At 52.0% G+C, this 19,593-nt stretch overlaps 1 protein-coding gene across 1 annotated transcript in view; it reads left to right on the forward strand.

Annotated features, from left to right (window-relative positions):
- The window catches only part of NLRP1 (NLR family, pyrin domain containing 1), a 54,426-nt gene that overhangs the window by 22,607 nt on the left and 12,226 nt on the right, over positions 1-19,593 (forward strand). Inside the window, exons 7-13 of the mRNA XM_011994673.1 lie at positions 5,499-5,669; positions 9,874-10,044; positions 12,557-12,646; positions 15,204-15,295; positions 15,800-15,877; positions 16,213-16,372; positions 18,570-18,793. Coding sequence (XP_011850063.1) covers positions 5,499-5,669; positions 9,874-10,044; positions 12,557-12,646; positions 15,204-15,295; positions 15,800-15,877; positions 16,213-16,372; positions 18,570-18,793 — 986 coding nt within the window. The remainder of the gene's footprint in view (positions 1-5,498; positions 5,670-9,873; positions 10,045-12,556; positions 12,647-15,203; positions 15,296-15,799; positions 15,878-16,212; positions 16,373-18,569; positions 18,794-19,593) is intronic.

Genomic DNA, 19,593 nt, shown 5'->3' on the forward strand with positions numbered 1-19,593 from the left:
TATGCTATGTACTTAGGGTCACGTATGCTATATACTTACGACATGTATGCTATGTACTTAGGGTCACGTATGCTAGGTACTTAGGGTCATGTATGCTATGTACTTAGGACATGTATGCTATATACTTAGGATCACGTATGCTATGTACTTAGTGCCTAAGTTGTCCTAAGAGGCTCAGAGAAATTAACAACTTTCCAAATTCACATAGTTAGCACTGGGAGAGCTGGACACAACTCAGTGAGGGCATGACCCAGCACCAACACCTGCCTCCTCTGTATGAGGTAAGCTGGGGCCTGATTAATTCTGGCTCACTGGGGGTAGCACCATAAAAAGAAAGAAAAGTGGCCTAAGATTACCAAATCTGGATCAGGCAGATGTGACTATTTCCCACAGTAAAAACGTCTCCACACGGAAGAACGCACAGTCTTACACACGCTTGGATGCCGGACTACCCAAGACCCACAAGCAAAGCCCTAACTAATGATTGTATTTCTATGTTTTTATTTACCCACATCTCCCCATTTCCTCCCCCTCCTCACCCCTGGTAACCACCATTTATTCTTCCTTTGTATGTATTTTACTTTTTTAACATTTCACCCACAAGTGAGACCATGTGGTGTTTTTCTTTCTATGTCTGGCTTATTTCACTTTTGGATTTATCTTGAAATACATTGAGTAAGCTGGTGTCAAGAATTCTAGGGTTTTTTCACTAATGGCATGTAAAGTTGAGCACATTACACAGACAAAGGAGAAATTGGTGGGAGTGGGGGTGGAGAGCTCAAAAAAGGAATGCTGGAAAGAGCAAGGTCAGGGGAGAGACCGGACAGAGGGTGTGGAATCAGACACGTGAGGGTGGACCCTTGGCCTCCTCTGGGGCAGAAGAGAAAGGACTATGTGATGACACAGGCAGCTGAGGACGGAGAGGCGGAGGGACATTGAGGGTTTTGGTTTCCACAGCAGCAGCATCCTTTAAGCACTAACCTTCTGCCAGGGGCTTCCCTAAGAATGTGGCATACATGATCTCCTTGGATCTTTGCAGCCAGCTGGTACAATAGACATGGCAGATCCATGATATTGATGAGTGAACTGAAACTTGATAAAGACATCTGCCATGGTCTTCAACTTGTAACTGACAGAGGCAAGATTTGAACCCGTGTCTCTCTCTAGCCCCAAAGCCTGTGCCCTTCACCTGCCCACTGGGGTCACTACTGCCCAGGGTCAGATGGCGTCAGCCTCCTCACAGAGGTCCAATACCAAGTGTCTTCACTGGGGCTTGGGAATGGGTAGGACTGGAGGAGGGAAGTCTACACAGCACAGCTTGTAATGGTAAGTTGTTCAAAAATGAATAAAGCCCCAAGAGAGATGCATTTGTTTATGCTGAGATGAGTCCTGGGGGCAGGAACATGCCCAGTGAAAATGAGCTTGTCAACAAGCAGGAAATCAGATAAGCCAGGTAGGTAAAACTAACCACCCAGGGAGAGAGTGAGCTGGCAGGAGACAGCCATCTGGGAAGTAGGCCCTCAGCTGTGAGATGCCAGCCACAGGCGGTGAGCACAGAGCCACATCTGCCAGCTGTGTCTGGACTTTCTTGGGCCACACTCTGCAGCTCAGGGTTGGGAGCAGAGAAGGAAGACAGCGATTGTCCAAGGAGACATTGCCAAGGGCCTGGTGCACTCTAAAATGCCAAGTGCTCTACAATGCTACATACTGAGTCATGTCGTGTGTGTCTGTATGTGTGTGTCTGTATGTGTGTCTGTATATGTGTCTGTGTGTCTATGTGTGTGTCTGTGTGTGTGTGTCTGTGTCTGTGTGTGTGCCTGTCTGCGTGTGCCTTGTGTGTCTGTGTGTGTATCTGTATCTGTGTGTGTGTCTGTGTGTGTCTGTGTGTAAGAGAGACGGGGGGAATTGGGGTTTCGCTCCGTCACACCCAAGCTGGAGTGCAGTGGTGTGATCATGACTCAGTGCAGCCTCAAACTCCTGGACACAAGCCATCCTCCTCCCTTGGCCTCCAAAAGTGCTGGGATTACAGGCAGGAGTCACCGCACCTTGCCAGGATGTGTGTTTAATACAGCTGACCTTGGATTCCTGGTTGGATAGGAAGGTCCAGAAGGAAGTCAGAGAAAAACAAAGGGGAAAAGTAGGTCTTGTGAGAGCAAGGAGAGACAGGGATTTTGGAGGGGATGTCCCAGAGGCTCCTGAAACTCAGCATATTCTTACCTAGACTCTCCTCCCTAAAAACAAACTGCTCCTCCTCTCAGAACCAACTGCATCATTTTCCGGACCCAGTACAAAATGAAAATGCAGTGTCCTAGCTCAAAAGTCAGGACGAAAGTGCTGTTAAAGGTACTAAGATACAGAGCTTTTTCTTTCTTCCATAGTTTCTCTCTCAACCTATCCCAGTGTCTTTTATTTGCTATTTAACGATGCGTTCCCTTGGGCACTGGGACACTAGCAGTGATTGTCCAGACCCTCAAAGGTGCCTGGAAGCCTCCCCACAGCTGAGCATGTGCACATGGCCCACCAGATGCAGGCTGCCTCTCCCACAAGTCACCAGACCCAGGCACCATGGCCCACAGTGGGTAAAATGTCAAGCCAGACATCTGTCCTTCCCATGGGCCACCACCCCAGCCTAAAGCAGATGGGAGACCCTCCAGGGTATTGCCAGGATGCATTACCTGTCCGGATCAGTGGTGGGGGAGACTGGCCCCCACCAAATCACCAAATGTGCCATGATGCTGCCAACCCACATCGAGAAAGGCTGCCACCGGCCCTACCCCAGGATGCCCCACCTCAACCTACCCATGCCTGATCCAAGCCCCCACCAGAGATAAAGGGTGGCAGTAATCACTGGGCTGAGGGCAGGTTGAGTGGGGGTCCTACAACACTCAAATGCAGGATGGCCAAGAACTGTTTCACCCCGAGCAAAGGAGGGAGGTGGCATCACCTATGAGCTGAGGCCCCATGGTCCCATCAGACTTCACCTACGAGACACAAATTTAAGGACAAAATTGGCCTTAAGAAATTTTGATGGCCACCACAGAGCATTAACCCCCTAATCTAGAAGGGTCCTTCTCACACCCCTGTTAGTTCCGGGTCCTTCTGAGCACAGGGCCCTGTGCAACCACCCTGGTCGTACACCGATGAAACTGACACTGTTCTCACATCTACCTTCTCAGTAAGTGACAGCAGCTTCTACTCTGAATCCAACCTAGAGGCCTCCCTGGACTCCACTGAGTGCCACAGGGTCTACTCGAGGCATCTCCCGAAGTTGCTACTCTGACCCCATTGCTCATCCTCCCTGCCCTTGCCTCCCACCTTTCCCCACCCAGCCACCTCCACTCCCTCAGGGATCTTGCTTTTTTTTTTTTTTTTTTGAGACAGAGTCCCGCTCTGTTACCCAGGCTGGAGTGCAGTGGCACGATCTCAGCTCACTACAGCCTCCCTCAGGGATTGTTCTAAAGCAATGTAGAGACCAGGTCACTGCTGTCCTCAAGAACTTTCATGGACTCATCACTACCACAGGAAAATAGGTCTTTTATAATGACATCCGAGACCTACCACTGTCTTGATATTTTCCAGCTTTACCCTCAAACTTTCTCTCTACCTGAGTAGCCTTTATGCCAACATCACTATATGAACTGCCTGCTGTGAATTCACATCTGCCCTACCAGCCACACGTGCCCCTGCCTCCACCCTCACCTCAGTGAACCCCTCATTTAAGGCTCACCTTTTCCTCCCTGCCTTGGCAATCACTCATTCCTCTGCCTTCAGCTGTACCTGACATGCCCCTCTTTTGATGCTATTTCATTCATTTATTTACTACATACTTACTAAGCACCTACTGTACGCTAGACCCTGCTCTGGGCACTGGGATATGACTAGTAATGAAAACGGGGCTGGGCACGGTGGCTCATGCCTGTAATCCTAACACTTCGGGAGGCTGAGGTGGGTGGATCACCTGAGATCAGGAGTTCAAGACCAGCCTGGCCAACATGGTGAAACCCTGTCTCTATTAAAAATACAAAAATTAGCCAGGCGTGGTGGCTGGCACCTGTAGTCCCAGCTACTCAGGAGGCTGAGGCAGGAGAATCCCTTGAACCCAGGGAATGGAGGTTGCAGTGAGCCGAGATCATACCACTGCACTCCAGCCTGGGTGACAGAGCAAGACTGCATCTCACACGAAGTAAGGAAGGAAGGGAGGGAGGGAGGGAGGGAGGGAAAGAGAAAGAGAGGAAGAGAGCGAGGGAGGAAGGTAAGGAGGGAGGGAAGGAAGGAGAGAAAAAAGAAAGAGGAAGGAAGGGAGAGAAAGGAAAGAAGGAAGGGAGAGAGAGAAAGGAAGGAAGGAGAGAGAAACAGGAAGGAAGGAGAGAGAAACAGGAAGAGAAGAAGGAAGGAAGGAAGAAGAGAGAAACAGGAAGAGAGGAAGGAAGGAGAGAGAAACAGGAAGAGAGGAAGGAAGGGAGGAAGGGAGGGAGAGGGAGGGAGGGAGGGAGAGAGGGAAAGGAGGGAAATGGGCAAAATTCCTTCCTCCAGGAGCTCACATTCTAGTTGGGAGGGAGGACAAGAAGCCAAATAAGTAAGTAAAATATATTGTGAGTGACATGAGCTGTAGAGAAAAGTAAAGCAGAAAGGAGCAGGGAGTCTGGGGGTAGGTGTTCAATTTTAAGTGAAGAGATGAGGCAAGATGTCACCAAAGCGACTTCCTTCTGAGCAAAGACCTGATGCAAGTGGAGGAGCAAACCATGAGTTATCAGTGCCAGAAGATTATTCCGGGCAGAAGCAGCAGCAGAAGCAGCAGATGCAGAGGACTTAGGTGGAACTGTGCCTGGGGTGTGGAAGGAATAGAGAGAAGGGCAGTGAGGATGGAGCTGAAAGAGATTAGAGGCGAGGGCTGGGCGCGGTGGCTCACGCCTGTAATCCCAGCACTTTGGGAGGCCGAGGCGGGTGAATCACGAGGTCAGGAGATTGAGACCATCCTGGCTAACACAGTGAAACCCCGTCTCTACTAAAAATACAAAAAATTAGCCAGGTGTTGTGGCGGGTGCCTGTAGTCCCAGCTACTCGGGAGGCTGAGGCAGGAGAATGGCGTGAACCCGGGAGGCGGAGCTTGCAGTAAGCCGAGATTGCGCCACTGCACTCCAGCCTGGGCGACAGAGTGAGACTCCGTCTCAAAAAAAAAAAAAAAAAAAAAAGGTGAGGACAGAGATTATGAGGATCCAAGTCCTCAGGGCCCTGTAGACCAGGAAACGGAGCTTGAATTGTACTCTGAGTAAGGTGGGGAAATTGGAGGGTTTTTAATCAAAAAGGATCGAAAAACTATGATGTGTTTCTATGTCTATCCCCAAGTACCCTGTGCATTTCTGGGGCCTGGGAGGGTTTTCTAAACCTCTGCCTGGCTCACAGGCCTGGCGCATAGTAGGTGATCAATGGGTGCGTATGGGTGTTTGTTGAATCAACAGGTGAGTAACCTCAAGACCGGGGGTGTGTGTCTTCCACAGGTTGGCCAGCTGTGGCCTCACAGCTGAGGACTGCAAGGACCTGGCCTCTGGGCTGAGAGTCAACCAGAACCTGACCGTGCTGGACCTGAGCTTCAATGTGCTCACGGATGCTGGAGCCAGACACCTTTGCCAGAGACTGAGTTGGCCGCGCTGCACGCTACAGCGACTGCAGTAATTGTTCTTGGTGGGCAGGGGGAGGTGGAGGGAACCACCTGCCACCATGAGGCAGGTGGAGGGTAAGGGCAGAGAGAAGGTGAGACCTGCTTTGTGGGAGTGGGAGGAGCCTGCAGGATCTCAGCCAGGGAGTAGAGGCTCAGGAGGAAGCTCGTCCACCCTTGGACGGAGGGAGCAGGCCTCCAGGCTCCAAATACAGCAAGAGAAGCCAAGTTGAGTCAAGGGGCATGAATGCAAGGTGGGGACAGGGGGCAGAACTTGTGGCCATTTTCACAGACTGCCACAGAGGAGGATGATAATAGTGCCCACTGCATAGAGCTATGAGGATTGCAGCAATGTTTTTCTATCCCTCTCCTGTTCCCACCAGCTGTGATCTGCCCAGTAACAGGTCCTCTTACTTGGCATTCTGGGGTTCTGCCATGGAGAGCTGAAATCACTGGTGTCCATGAATTCGATTTTCTATCTCATCCGAGGGGACAGAGCCATACCCCCCTACCATGTAGAAACAAGTCCGGGCGCAGTGGCTCATGCCTGTCATCCCAGCACTTTGGGAGGTCGAGGCAGGCGGATCACTTGAGGTCAGGAGTTCGAGACCAGCCTGGCCAACATGGTGAAACCTTGTCTCTACTAAAAATACAAAAAGTAGCCAGGCGTGATGGTGGGAACCTGTAATCCCAGGTACTCAGGGAGCCTGAGGCAGGAGAATCACTTGAACACAGAAGGTGGGCATTGCAGTGAGCTGAAATCACATCATTACACTCCAGCCTGGGCAACAGAGCGAGACTTCTTCTCAAAAAAGAAAAGAAAAAAGAAACAAGAGTGAATAGTTCCCTCTCCTGGTCCTGCTGGGCCTCCTCCCTCCATGTACAAAGTTACACATACCCCTCTGTGCACCTGCTCAGGGAGCTGCCTTCCGGGTCTTCTTTTGTTTCTGCCCAAGCCCTGAAAGATCCTTGTTTACACCTTGCGAGATCCTTGTTCACACATCACACGTCCCTTCCTTCTTCCCAAGGCCAAACCTCTCCCTTTCCCAGGGCCACTGCCTGCTTCCCCATTCAGTAACCCTGATCAGAGTTGATGGGAAGGGGAGACAACGCGGATCCCATCCTAACATCAGGGGTCAGTGATCCCTGGTCGGCTAGGAACTCGGTAACACTTGTAAGATTGAATCCTCGCTACATCTACAGAAGACAAGATTGGGTCTCGGAGAGGTTCATTATTTTCCCAAGGCCACATAGCCAGGAAGTAGCTGCACCAGGATTTGAAGCCAGGTCTGACGTCAAAGCCTGGTTTTCCATTTTCCCAGTCCCCTGTCTTAGCAAAGGCCCTGTAACGCTTTGTGACATTTACAAGCTTGGACTGCAGCTGGGTCTCAGCAGACCCAGCTGGGGCAGCCAACAGTTCTAGAAGCAGGGCTGAGACCCCAAGAGCAAAGGATCCCCAGACAGGGGATCCCCCAGAGAGAGCCCACATATATACAACATACAGCAGATACATAGCCCTTTTCTGGCATAAATGCTAGCACAGCACAAACTCTGCCCTGCACTTTGCTTTATCGGTTAAAATATATGCTGGAGACGGTCCCACATCAGTACATACAAAGTCACATCGTTCTTTTTAATCACAGCGTGGAATTTCACTACACGGACGTGCCATCATTTTTGTCCACCACCTGTTATGAGCAGCCAGCTTGTCTCCAGTGTTCGCTGTAAACAGTGCAGCAGTTACCATCCCCCCGTGTGTCCTGAGACCCAGCATATTATCTGTAGCTTAACTTTCAAAAAACAGAACTGCTGGGAAAAGGGTATGTTGCTCATTTTGCCCTCTAAAAAGGCCCTCCTGGCCGGGTGCGGTGGCTCACACCTGTAACCCCAGCACTTCAGGAGGCCTGGGACACAGAGCGAGACCTCATCTCAAAAAAAACGAAAAAGGAAAGAGAAGACAGACCCAGGTGTACAAGGGGGACATTGACTAAGTTACTCATCAGTGTGGACAGAGTGAGGGGACAGGATCAGGTGAACCACACAGGATTGAGAAAGGGTGGGTGCTGGCATCCTGAGGGGTTCCGTGGCTGCAAGAGGAAAGTGAAAATCTCAGGTTAGTTTGTATCTTCTCTGCTTGTCACCCCAGACCCTCAAAAGGCCACAGATGCTATGAAGGAAGATCAGACCCTAGTTACCCTGAAGAGCGAGCCCTCAGGACAATGACCTGGGCTGCTGTGTATCTTTCCTGCAGGCTGGTCAGCTGTGGCCTCACATCTGGGTTCTGCCTGGACCTGGCCTGTATGCTCAGCACCAGCCCCATCCTGATGGAGCTAGACCTGCAGCAGAACAACCTGGGCGACACTGGTGTGCGACTGCTGTGTGAGGGGCTCAGGCATCCTGCCTGCCAACTCACACGCCTGGGGTAAGGCCCTGGAGGTCCCTTCTGGGCAGAGGGCAGGGAAGAGGGTTGTGGGGGTGTTGGACAGGGGAAGGAAAAAGGACTGATAAATGCATAGTCAACCCAAGTTTCTTACCAGCTCTACATCTTACACCATGTGACTTAGACAAGTCACCAAATTCTCTGGGACTCTGTTTCTTCATCTGTGGAATGGGAGTATCATACCCACCTCATGGATGGTAATGATTTAAAATGTGTATAAAAACAAGGCGGTAGCTCACGCCTGTAATCTCAGCACTCTGGGAGGTCGATGTGGGTGGATCGCTTGAGGTCAGGAGTTCGAGGCCAGCCTGGCCAACATGTTGAAACCCCATCTCTACTAAAACTACAAAATTACCTGGGCATGGTGGTGTGCACCTGTAACCCCAGCTACTCAGGGGGCTGAGGCAGGAGAATCACTTGAACCCGGGAGGCAAAGGTTGCAGTGAGCAGAGATTGTGCCACTTCACTCCAGCCTGGGTGACAGAGCAAGACTCCATTTCAAAACAACAAAATAGAGGCCCCACTAATCAAGGGGTACATGTTTATCAAGATTAAATGGGCCACAGTGAGCCTCATCTCCAAGTGACCTGTTATCAGCCCCTGCCAAGTGCATCTCTGTAACGACTCACATTGCAAGGGCGAGAGAAGAACTTTATCTGGAAAGACAGCAGAAACAGCCTGCCCCTCCAGCCTTGCTCCTCCTCCTAGATGAGCCACCGATCCCTTCCCTGTGATTCCTGGCCCATGAACAGCAAGAACCCAGGCTCCCTTGGCCCCACAGCAGCCAGCCAAGAAACCCCGACCTGGATTCCACGGGGCCTGCAGCTCAGCTACGGGGGAGGCAGACTCATTCACCTGGATAATACTAGGCAGGCTGGAGAGCTGTGGCACTGCTCAGCACAGCATGCGGGTAGCAACGTGGCCCTGTCCTGGGACAGTGTACGCTCCAGACCCCAATGTGTGGTGAGGAGCCCAGGATAGGTCCTCAGTTCTAGATGAAGCCTTCATACCCCCCTCTTCTAACCTCATATGAGCTCCCTCATTTTCCTCCTGGACTGTAGATGCCCTTAATATTGAAACCCACCAAAGCATCCTATCTATGTCAGCTGGCTCTGGGTGTTTAGCAGGGATGATGTGGTTAACAATGAGACCCAGGTTGGCTGGTCACGGTGGCTCAAGCCTGTAATCCCAACACTTTGGGAGGCCGAAGAGGGCCAATCACCTGAGGCCAGAAGTTCAAGACCAGCCTGGCCAACATGGTGAAATCACATCTCTACTAAAAATACAAAAAGTAGCCAGGCATGGTGGTGCACGCCTGTAATCCCAGCTACTCAGGAGGCTGAGGCAGGAGAATTGCTTGAATCCAGGAGGTGGAGGTTGCAATGAACTGAGATTGCGCCACTGCACGCCAGCCTGGGCCACAGAGTGAGATTTCATCTCAAAAAGAAAAAGGAAAGAGAAAACAGTTAGACCCAGGTGTACAAATGGGACATTGAGTAAGTTACTCATCAGTGTGGACAGAGTGAGGGAACAGGATCAGGTGAATCACACAGGATTGAGAAAGGGTGGGTGCCGGCATCCTGAGGGGTTCCGTGGCTGTAAGAGGAAAGTGAAAATCTCTCAGGTTACTGCAAACCAGGAAAGTTTGTATCTTCTCTGCTTGTCATCCCAGACCCTCAAAAGGCTACAGATGCTAGGAAGGAAGATCAGACCCTAGTTACCCTGAAGAGCAAACCCTCAGGACAGTGACCTGGGCTGCTGTGTATCTTTCCTGCAGGCTGGTCAGCTGTGGCCTCACGTCTGGCTGCTGCCAGGACCTGGCCTCTGTGCTCAGCGCCAGCCCCTTCCTGATGGAGCTAGACCTGCAGCAGAACAACCTGGGCGACACTGGTGTGCGACTGCTGTGTGAGGGGCTGAGGCATCCTGCCTGCCAACTCACACGCCTGGGGTAAGGCCCTGGAGGTCCCTTCTGGGCAGAGGGCAGGGAAGAGGGATGTGGGGGTGTCGGACAGGGCATGGAAAAAGGAAGGACTGATAAATGCATAGTCAACCCAAGTTTCTTACCAGCTCTACAGCTTACACTGTGTAACTCAGACAAGTCACCAAATTCTCTGGGACTCTGTTTCTTCATCTGTGGAATGGGAGTATCATACCCACCTCATGGATTGTAATGAAACAAAATGTGTATAAAAACAAGGACAGGCAGGGCATGGTGGCTCATGCCTGTAATCCCAGCACTTTGGGAGGCCAAGGCAGGTGGATCACTTGAGGTCAGAAGTTCGAGACCAGCCTGGCCAACATGGTGAAACCCCATCTCTACTAAAAATATAAAAATTAACCGGGCATGGTGGTGTGCACCTGTAACCCCCAGCTACTCTGGGGACTGAGGCAGGAGAATCACTTGAACCCGGGAGGCGGAGGTTGCAGTGAGCTTAGATCACAGCACTGCACTCTAGTCTGGGCAACAGAGTGAGACTCAGTCTCAAAATTTAATTAATTAATTAATCAATCAAATAAAAACAAGGGCAGTGCTGGGAAGAGAGTCAGGCATGATCAAATGATAACTGTTACTGAGGTTGCATACTGTAAGGGACTCCCAGGTTCCCCTCACTCCAGGGCAGCACTTCATTCATTCATTTACTCATTCATTCATTCACTGAGTGCCTCCTACGTGTAAGCACCAGGCCAGGCCCTGGGGTACAATAGTGAGCAAACAGACATGGGCCCTGCCCTCCTGAAGCTTCCACTCTAGTGGGGAGGAGATGGACATTGGTCACCTGTAAATGCACAAGTCTGTATTTATGAGCTCTGTGGAGTGCTAAGAAAGGAAAGTACAGGGTATTATGAGAATGTAATATTGAAGGAGGATGGGATTTGATCAAAATCCCATTCTCAGGGAAGGCCAGGGAGGACTTCCCTGAGAAAGCGACGTCAGGCTGAGGTCTGAAGGAGGAATAGGGAGCCAGGCCAAGTTGGGGAGAGTAGTCCAGGCCAAGGGATGATGTAGGGAAAGGCCTGGAACAAAGAGGCACTTGAACCCTGGAGAGCTGAAGGACCCTGAGCAGCCGGATTGGAGTGAGCCCCCAGCCCTCATTTCCCATCCCATAGGCCCCAGAGATTCTCACCCTTCCCCGAGGAGCCACCCCCACGCCATCTCTGGGCCACTTCCACTCCCCTCCACCTCCTGGGAGCAAGCCCACAGGTGGCTTCTGTCTTGACACTTACCTGTGGCTCCTGCCAGGGGCCCTGCCATGTGCTCAGGGAGCAGACGGGGGCTCCAAACCCCCACATCCAGAGCCTTCTCAGAGCGGGTCCGGGAAGCCTGGGCCTCGGGCCTTCCTCAGCCAGGCCTCCCAAACCTAAAGAAGTGGTCAAGGCAGAATAACGGAAATAAATAGTCTACATTTGGGTTCTCCTGTAGCTGACACTGGCCATTTACAACCATGGGAGCTCCATCCGAGGGGGCAGCACCTTTGCACCCCAGTCTGCTGCTCCCCACTGAGATTTTTGGCTATCACCACCTCCCTTACGCCGAAGAGCCTCTCTCCAGAGCTTGGCCGTGGCAGGCAGATGTGGCTTCAGGCCCCAGCTCAACACTTACCCGTCAAACCTGGGCTGCTTCCGAGGGGGTTTACCCTCTGGAGTCCTGAGTAGGTGTCCACCTCCTTCCCTCCTGGAGCCAGGAGTTAGTTGAGAAGAAGAACCTTCTACTTCAAGGGCTGCGCTCCTCCCCAGGGGCAGAACAGCTGTAACAGCAGTAGGGGAACGCGTGCGGAGCCCTTCGCAGGAGGCAGGGTTTTTTCACCTCCTCCTCGTCTGGGCCTCAGAACAGGCAGGGCAGGATTGATTCCTCCTACGTGACAGATGGAGGACAGAGACCCAGAGAAGACTATCAGCATCCCACATCTGGCAGAAACCCCAGGTCACAAGGCCTGGGAGGACGGAACCAGGACTCTCTCTTCCCAGCAAAACCTCCGACCACTGGGAAGAGAATCCCAGGACCCAGGCCTGGGATTTTGAGGCCATGGGGAAATCCCTGGCAGCCGGCTACAGAGACAGCTTCTGCCAGTGAGAGCCACCTCACCCAAGGCCACGTCTCCTTCCTGGGGAGGACCACATCTGATGACGGGCCAGTGTCGCAGTAGAAAGGCCCAGCCCCTCAGCCCAACTCCTTTAAACAGCTCTAAAGGATCATCTCCCAGAGTCGGCTGAGGCCTCCATGGAGACTGCCTCACAGCCCACGTCTCCCCGATTCCCTCCCTGCCCTTGCCCTGGCATTGACCCAGGAACACACCCTAGTGAATCTCCTCACGGTACCCTCCTCCTCAGAGCCCGGCTCCCAGGGAACACACCCTGTGGCCGCTCCTCCAGAAGGTGGCAGGTCCCGGGATTCTGGGCCCTGGGGACCTGGGGACAACATGGGAGATCCCAGGAGGACCCGGCTCCCTTTGTGCTTTCAGGCTGGACCAGGCGACTCTGAGCGATGAGATGAGGCAGGAGCTGAGGGCCCTGGAGCAGAAGAAGCCTGAGCTGCTCATCTTCAGCAGATGGTAAGGGGTGGCCCCAGAACTCCCTCTGGCTGATCCAGGCCCAGGGCTGAGCAGGAGACAGGGAAAGAGCCTTGGGGTGAGAGACCAACACGGCCAGGGAGAAACCGAGGAACTGCAGCAGCCAGAGCGAGGTGCGCTTGTCAGTGCAAATAGAATCAACCACCGCCCCCCTTCAACTCTTACGTTAGACAAACAAGGAGAGGAGAACATGAAAAAGTAAGTGGACTAAAAAATTAGCCAGGCGTGGTGGCGGGTGCCTGTGGTCCCAGCTACTCAGGAGGCCGAGGTATGAGAATCGCTTGAACCCGGGAGGTGGAGGCTGCAGTGAGCCGAGATCGCGCCACTGCACTCCAGTCTGGGCGACAGAGCAAGACTGCATCTCAAAAAAAAAGGCCGGGCACGGTGGTTCACACCTGTAATCCCAGCACTTTGGGAGGCCAAGGCAGGCTGATCACAAGGTCAGGAAATCCAGACCAGCCTGACCAACATGGTGAAACCCTGTCTCTACTAAAAATACAAAAATTAGCTGGGCGTGGTGGTGGGTGCCTGTAATCCCAGCTGCTCAGGAGGCTGAGGCAGGAGAATCACTTGAACTCGGGAGGCAGAGGTTGCAGTGAGCCGAGATCACACCACTGCAGTCCAACCTTGGCGACAGAGCGAGACAACATCTCAAAAAGAAAAAAAAAAGAACAAGAAAAAGTCAGTGGGTGGGTGAGCCAGCGAATCCCCTGGACCCAGCACAGCATGATACCAAATGGCCTCTAGTCCAGCAATCCTTCCGTGAAAAACAGAGAAGGTTTGGAACAATGAAAGCAATGACCACAAGAGGGAGACAAAGACAGAGAGCCCGTGCCCTGGGAAAAAGACCACCCTCGCCATCACCGTCACCCACCGCCCTCACCACCACCACCACCACCACCACACACACCTCTGACTTGAGGGGCAAGCCCCGGGGCCAGGGAAGTCCATCTTCCCTTCCCCGAGGAATCCGCTGCAGCTCCCGCATTCTCCCAGGTGGGTGCCTTTCCACCTGACCATGAAGGACATCTGTCCCCAGGTTCCTGGCTGCAGTGGCTCCCCTGAAATGGAAGGAAAGGAGCTCCTAGGTTTAAGAGGAGTCATTCATTCATAGAACAAACATTCCCTGCAGACTCACTATGTGTCAGGCACTATTTTGGGATCTGAGGATGTAGCAGTGAACAAAAAAGATACGGCCCAGCCTCCAGGAGCTTAGTCCAGCAGGGAGACAGGCACGGGTGATCCCACAAGTGTCTGCGCAAATGCACCTGGGGTCAGTGCGTGTACCAGTGGGCCTATTTGACCTGGTCAAGAGGAGCTGGGCTGAGCTCTGAAAGACAGGACAGGTTGGCTGGGCCTGGGAAGGGGTGGAGTCCAGGCAGAAGTAGAGGCTCTGAGAGAGAAGAGTTTAGCCCCCTGGAGGAATGGGAGGCCAGGCCTCAGGAGCAGCTACTCAAAGTGTGGTCCGTGGACCAGCAGCGTCGGCATCACCCTCACCGGGAGCTCGATAGAACTGCAAATTCTCAGGCCGCACTCCAGACCCACTGAACCAGAATCTCCGGGGTGGGGCCCAGGAATCTGTGTGGTATTTGAGACAGAGTCTCACTCTGTCACCCAGGCTGGAGTGCAATGGCATGATCTCGGCTCACTGCAACCTCTGCCTCCCAGGTTCAAGCCATTCTCCTGCCTCAGCCTCCAGAGTAGCTGGGACTACAGGTGCCCGCCACCACACCCAGCTAATTTTTGTATTTTTAGTAGAGACGGGTTTTCAGCATGTTGGCCAGGCTGGTCTCAAGTTCCTGACCCTGTGATCTGCCTGCCTCAGCCTCCCAAAGTGCTGGGATTACAGGCGTGACCCACCACGTTTCAGCCACTACTGTTTCCGAGGATGCTGCAGTGGTGCGAGCCACGGAGGCCAGGGCCTGGGACTCGAGTGGAGGTCACGGAGCTGGAGAGAAGAGAATAGAAACAAGAGCTATTTGGGAGGTGCTGTCAAGGTGATCGGCTCTTAGGGTGGGCGCAGAGGGAGTTGGGATGACACCCCACTTCTAGCCTGGGTGCATGAGTGGATGGAGGCTGCTCAGAGACAGGGACCACAGAAGAACCACAGGATTTAGTTCAAATTCGGATGGAGTTTTTGTGTTTGTTTTGTTTTGCCTGAGACAGGATCTGGATCTGTCACCCAGACTGGAATGCAGTGGCACAATCTCAGCTCACTGCAACCTCTGTCTCCTGGGCTCAAGTGATCTTCCCACTTCAGCCTTCCAAGGAGCTGGGATACAGGTGCATGCCACCATGCCCAGCTAATTTTTGTATTTTTGGCAGAGATGAGGTGGGGAGGTCTCACTGTGTTACCCAGGCTGGTCTCGAGCTCCTGAGCTCAAGCTATCCACCCATCCCGGCCTCCCCAAGTGCTGGGATTACAGACGTGAGCCACTGCACCTGGCCCAAGGAGGAGTTGAATTTTTAGTGGGAATGTCATGTAGGCAGCCCTCGCTTCCTCCAGGATCTCAGGCAGAATGAACAATTCTTTGTCCAGGAAACCAACTGGGATGATCCCTCATGAGGGCCTGGGTACAGGAGAGACGAGTAATAGCACGTCCTCACTCAAGCGGCAGAGACTCGGATCAGGTAGTTTGAAGGGGCGAGGCTGGGGGCATCATGACAGGGGTTGGGGGAGGCCAGCTGTGGGAGGTCATTCCCTCCATCCCTCTGCCCCTGATGTGGGACAGGGCAGGTTTCCTCCCTAAGAAGGTGCTACCCTGACGAGAGAGCTCCCACTTCTAGAAACTGACTGGATTTCTATTTCTCTCTCTCCTGCACCCACCGGTGGGTGCTGCCCCTCTCCAGAACGTCTATGGCATGTATCAAACCCTGAATCGGGGTCCAGCCTCCCATTCTTGACTGCCAAGGCCTGGGAATCACATCTCCATCTTGGCCCTGCCATCTTAAAAAAAAAAAAAAAAAACAGGGTCTCACTCTATTGCTCAGGCTGGAGTGCAGTGGCATGTTCACGGCTCACTGCAGCCTCAACCTCCCGAGCTCAAACAATACTCCCACCTCAGCCTCCTGAGTAGAACTGGGACTGCAGACGCTCACCACCATGCCTGGCTGATATTTTTCTTTTTTCTATAGAAACTGAGTCTTCCCATGTTGCTCAGGCTGATCCGAAACCCCTGGACTGGAGCAATCCTCCTGCCACGGCCTCCCAAAGTGCTGGGATTACAGGCAAGAGCCACAGTGCCTGGCCCCTTTCATCTTTTGAACCATGTTCCTCTCTCAACCTGCCCACCTGGGCATGCTGGGAAGTGTGGCACTTCTGTTCCAGTGGGGAAGGGGAGATGGGCGGAGGCTGGGCTGGAGGCATTGGAGTGGGGCTCCCCAGAGAGCAGGCAGGCAGCCAGGGAGCAGGAGCAGAAGCTGCAGACACACTCCCTGCCATGGTCCAGGCAGGCCAGCCTTGGGAAGGGCCCCTTACAGTATAACCATAGGGGCTGGGGGAGGCCAGGCGGGAGAATCTGGAGCTGACCGCTGCCTTGCTGTTTCAGAGGGAAGCTCCCCAGAGGTAGAACAGGTGGAACCCTTGTGCCTGCCTTCACCTGCCTCTCTAGGGGACCAGGATACGCCTTTGGGGACTGACGATGACTTCTGGGGCCCCACGGGGCCTGTGGCTACCGAGGTAGTTGACGAAGAAAGGAGCCTGTACCGGTGAGTGAGGGGTTCTGCTGGTCCCAGGCTGGCCTCCCCCACCCCACTGCCCATCCTGGGTCCCCACAGACAGTCAGTTCCCCCCAACCCATACTCGCCACTGGGTCCCCTCCTCTTGCCCAGACAACAGGCAGAGACAGGGCTGAAACACCGGGTGTGTGCTTTTCATGATGGAAAAAGTTGTTTTCTTATGAAACTTAAAATTGTCTAACATACACAAAAATAGAGAGTACAAGGAGCTTCCATGTACCCGTTACCCAGCTTCAGCCACTGTTTTGCCAAATTCATTTCAGCTGTTCACTTTCCCCCTCTTTGTTATCGTTACAATATTTTAAATCCAAGATGTCAGGTGATTTTACCCTTAAATATTTCATTACACATCTCAAAAAATAAAAATAAAAACCCTTTCTTCCATAACATAACTACCATGCCAATATCACATCTCACAAAGCCGACAATAAATCTTTGATTTCATGTAATCCCCAATCCATATTCGAATTGCTCAATTGTCTAAAACGTGTTCTTAAAGTTGGTGGTTTGGTTTGGTTTGGTTTGGTTTGGTCTTGAGACGGAGTCTCGCTCTGTCGCCCAGGCTGGAGTGCAATGGCACAATCCTGGCTCACTACAACCTCCACCTCCCAGGTTCAAGTGATTCTCTACCTCAGCCTCTCTAGTAGCTGGGACTACAGTCACATGCCACCACATGTGAAAAATAAAAATTTTTGTATTTTTAGTAGAGACGAGGTTTCACCATATTGGACAGGCTGGTCTCGAACTCCTGACCTCAGACAATCCACCCTCCTCAGCCTCCCAAAGTGCTGGGATTACAGGTGTGAGCCACCGCACCTGGCCAGTTGGTGTGTTCTTATCAGGATCCAAACAAGGTCCACTCATTGTATTTTGTTTGTTATGTTTCTTAAATCTCACCAACTCTCTTAATCTGTATGTTCCTGTTTTATTAACAGCTGCTAATGAGCTAAGGACTGTACTAGTAGCTGGGAACCCTAAGATGAATATGGCAGCCCTGCCCTCCCAGGGCTTACAGTTGCACTAGTAGTAATTGTCTATAGTCATTATCTCTTATATAACATGTTACCACTTACCAAACACTGCCACAAACATCATCTCAACCAGGAGACAGCATCACTCCCAACTCACACCTACAGAAGCTGGGGCATCCCGGGACCCACTATTAACCCACATGAGGAGCCTTGGGAAAATCACTTCACTTCAGATCTCTGTAAACGTGTTGTTTCCAATTCTGAGGGTTTAGCATTAATATTAGCACATATGGCCAGGCACAGTGGCTCATGCCTGTAATCCCAGCACTTTAAGAGACCGAGGCAGGAGGATCACTTGAGTCCAGGAGTTCAAGGCCAGCCTGGACAACATGGCAAAACCTTGTGTCTACAAAAATGACCAAAAAAATTAGCTGGGCATGGTGACTTGTGCCTGTAGTCCTAGCTACTCAGGGAGCTGAGGTGGGAGAGTCGCCTAAGCCAGGGATTTCCAGGCTGCAGGGAGCCAAGATCAGGCCACTGTGCTCCAGCCTGGGCAACTGAGTGAGACCATATTTCCAAAGAGAGAGAGAGAGAGAGAGAGAGAGAGATAGATAGAGATAGATAGAGATAGAGATATAAATTAGATAGATAGAGATAGAGATAGAGAGAGATAGATATAGAGATAGAGAGATATAGATAGATGATAGATATAGATAGAGATGATAGAGATAGATATAGACAGACAGAAATAGATAAATAGATAAGGATAGATAGAAATCTTAGCACATATATTGTTATTAATTATTGGTAAATAGGCCCTTTACATATATGAACACTTGTTATTTCATCATCACCATCATTGCCATCATCAACATAGTAGAAACAGTTCACTGCTCCCAGGCGTGTACTAAGCTGTGAGCATGCATTGAGTCACTTATTCTCACAACTAGGAGATGGGAGCTACAATTACTCTTACTGACAGATGAGGAAACCAAAAACAGGAAGGTTAAATGACTTGCTCAGGGATCCACAGTCAAGAGCAGAAGAGCCAGGACTAAAATGCAAGTCCGTCTGATTCTAAAGTCTGGGCTTGAAGCCCCTGTACCGTATCCGCAAGCCCCTGCATGGGGTCTGGCATCCAGCAGGTGCTCAGTGAGTTCGTGCAGTAAGTGTCTGCTTCTCCCTCTTCTTCCCAGAGTTCACTTCCCTGTAGCTGGCTCCTACCGCTGGCCCAACACGGGTCTCTGCTTTGTGGTGAGAGAAGCGGTGACCACTGAGATTGAATTCTGTGTGTGGGACCAGTTCCTGGGTGAGATCAACCCACAGCACAGCTGGATGGTGGCAGGGCCTCTGTTGGACCTCAAGGCTGAGCCCGGAGCCGTGGAAGCTGTGCACCTCCCTCACTTTGTGGCTCTCCAAGGTAAACAAGAGGGAAGGATAGGGAGGAAGGTGGTGGTAATTATGGGCTGAAAGGGAGTATAGAACGATGATCTCCTGGGAGAGGGTGTTGTGGCCTCCTTTGAGGGGCCGAGGGGGGGTTATGGAGATGGGGAGCAAGATTTTCCCGCATTCCACTCTTGTCTGGACATATCTTTTTGAAACACATCTGTGTGACTGTACAGGCCAAACGCCCATGAAGCTGGCCTTGTCCTTCGGGTCCTTCGTTCCCCCACCCACCCATCTCCTTCAGCACACACAGACCTCTGCTCTCCACACAACCCTCCCTCCAAGAGGAAGTGAGTTCCCTCAGTTTTGTCACCCTTGCTCCTCTCTGTGCTGCCTGTGGGAACACGAACACTTCACACAGCCACCTGAGTGGGGTCTCTCCCCATTCTCACCCCCTCCCCCTGCCCACCCACTCAGGAGTTCAACCAGATGACATGGCTGGAAACCACAGTGATATCCCTCAGGCATCAAAACTGTTGGCTTCCTGGAACCAACACTTACTGAATCGTATAACGATACAGAGTCCCAGCACTCAGATTCAGCAAAATGGATATTCAAACACCTTAGTGGCCGGGTGCAGTGGCTCACACCTGTAATCCCGACACTTTGGGACGCAGAAGCAGGAGGATGACTTGAGCCCAGGAGTCTGAGACCAGCCTGGGCAACATAGTGAGACCCCATCTCTAAAAAAAAAGCAAAAAAAATTAAAGAATTAGCTAGGCATGGTGGTGTACACCTGTAGTTCCAGCTACTCAGGAGGCTGGGGTGGGAGGA

This window comes from Mandrillus leucophaeus, unplaced genomic scaffold, assembly GCF_000951045.1.
Source record: "Mandrillus leucophaeus isolate KB7577 unplaced genomic scaffold, Mleu.le_1.0 Scaffold46, whole genome shotgun sequence".
In the NCBI taxonomy this organism is placed as follows: domain Eukaryota; kingdom Metazoa; phylum Chordata; class Mammalia; order Primates; family Cercopithecidae; genus Mandrillus; species Mandrillus leucophaeus.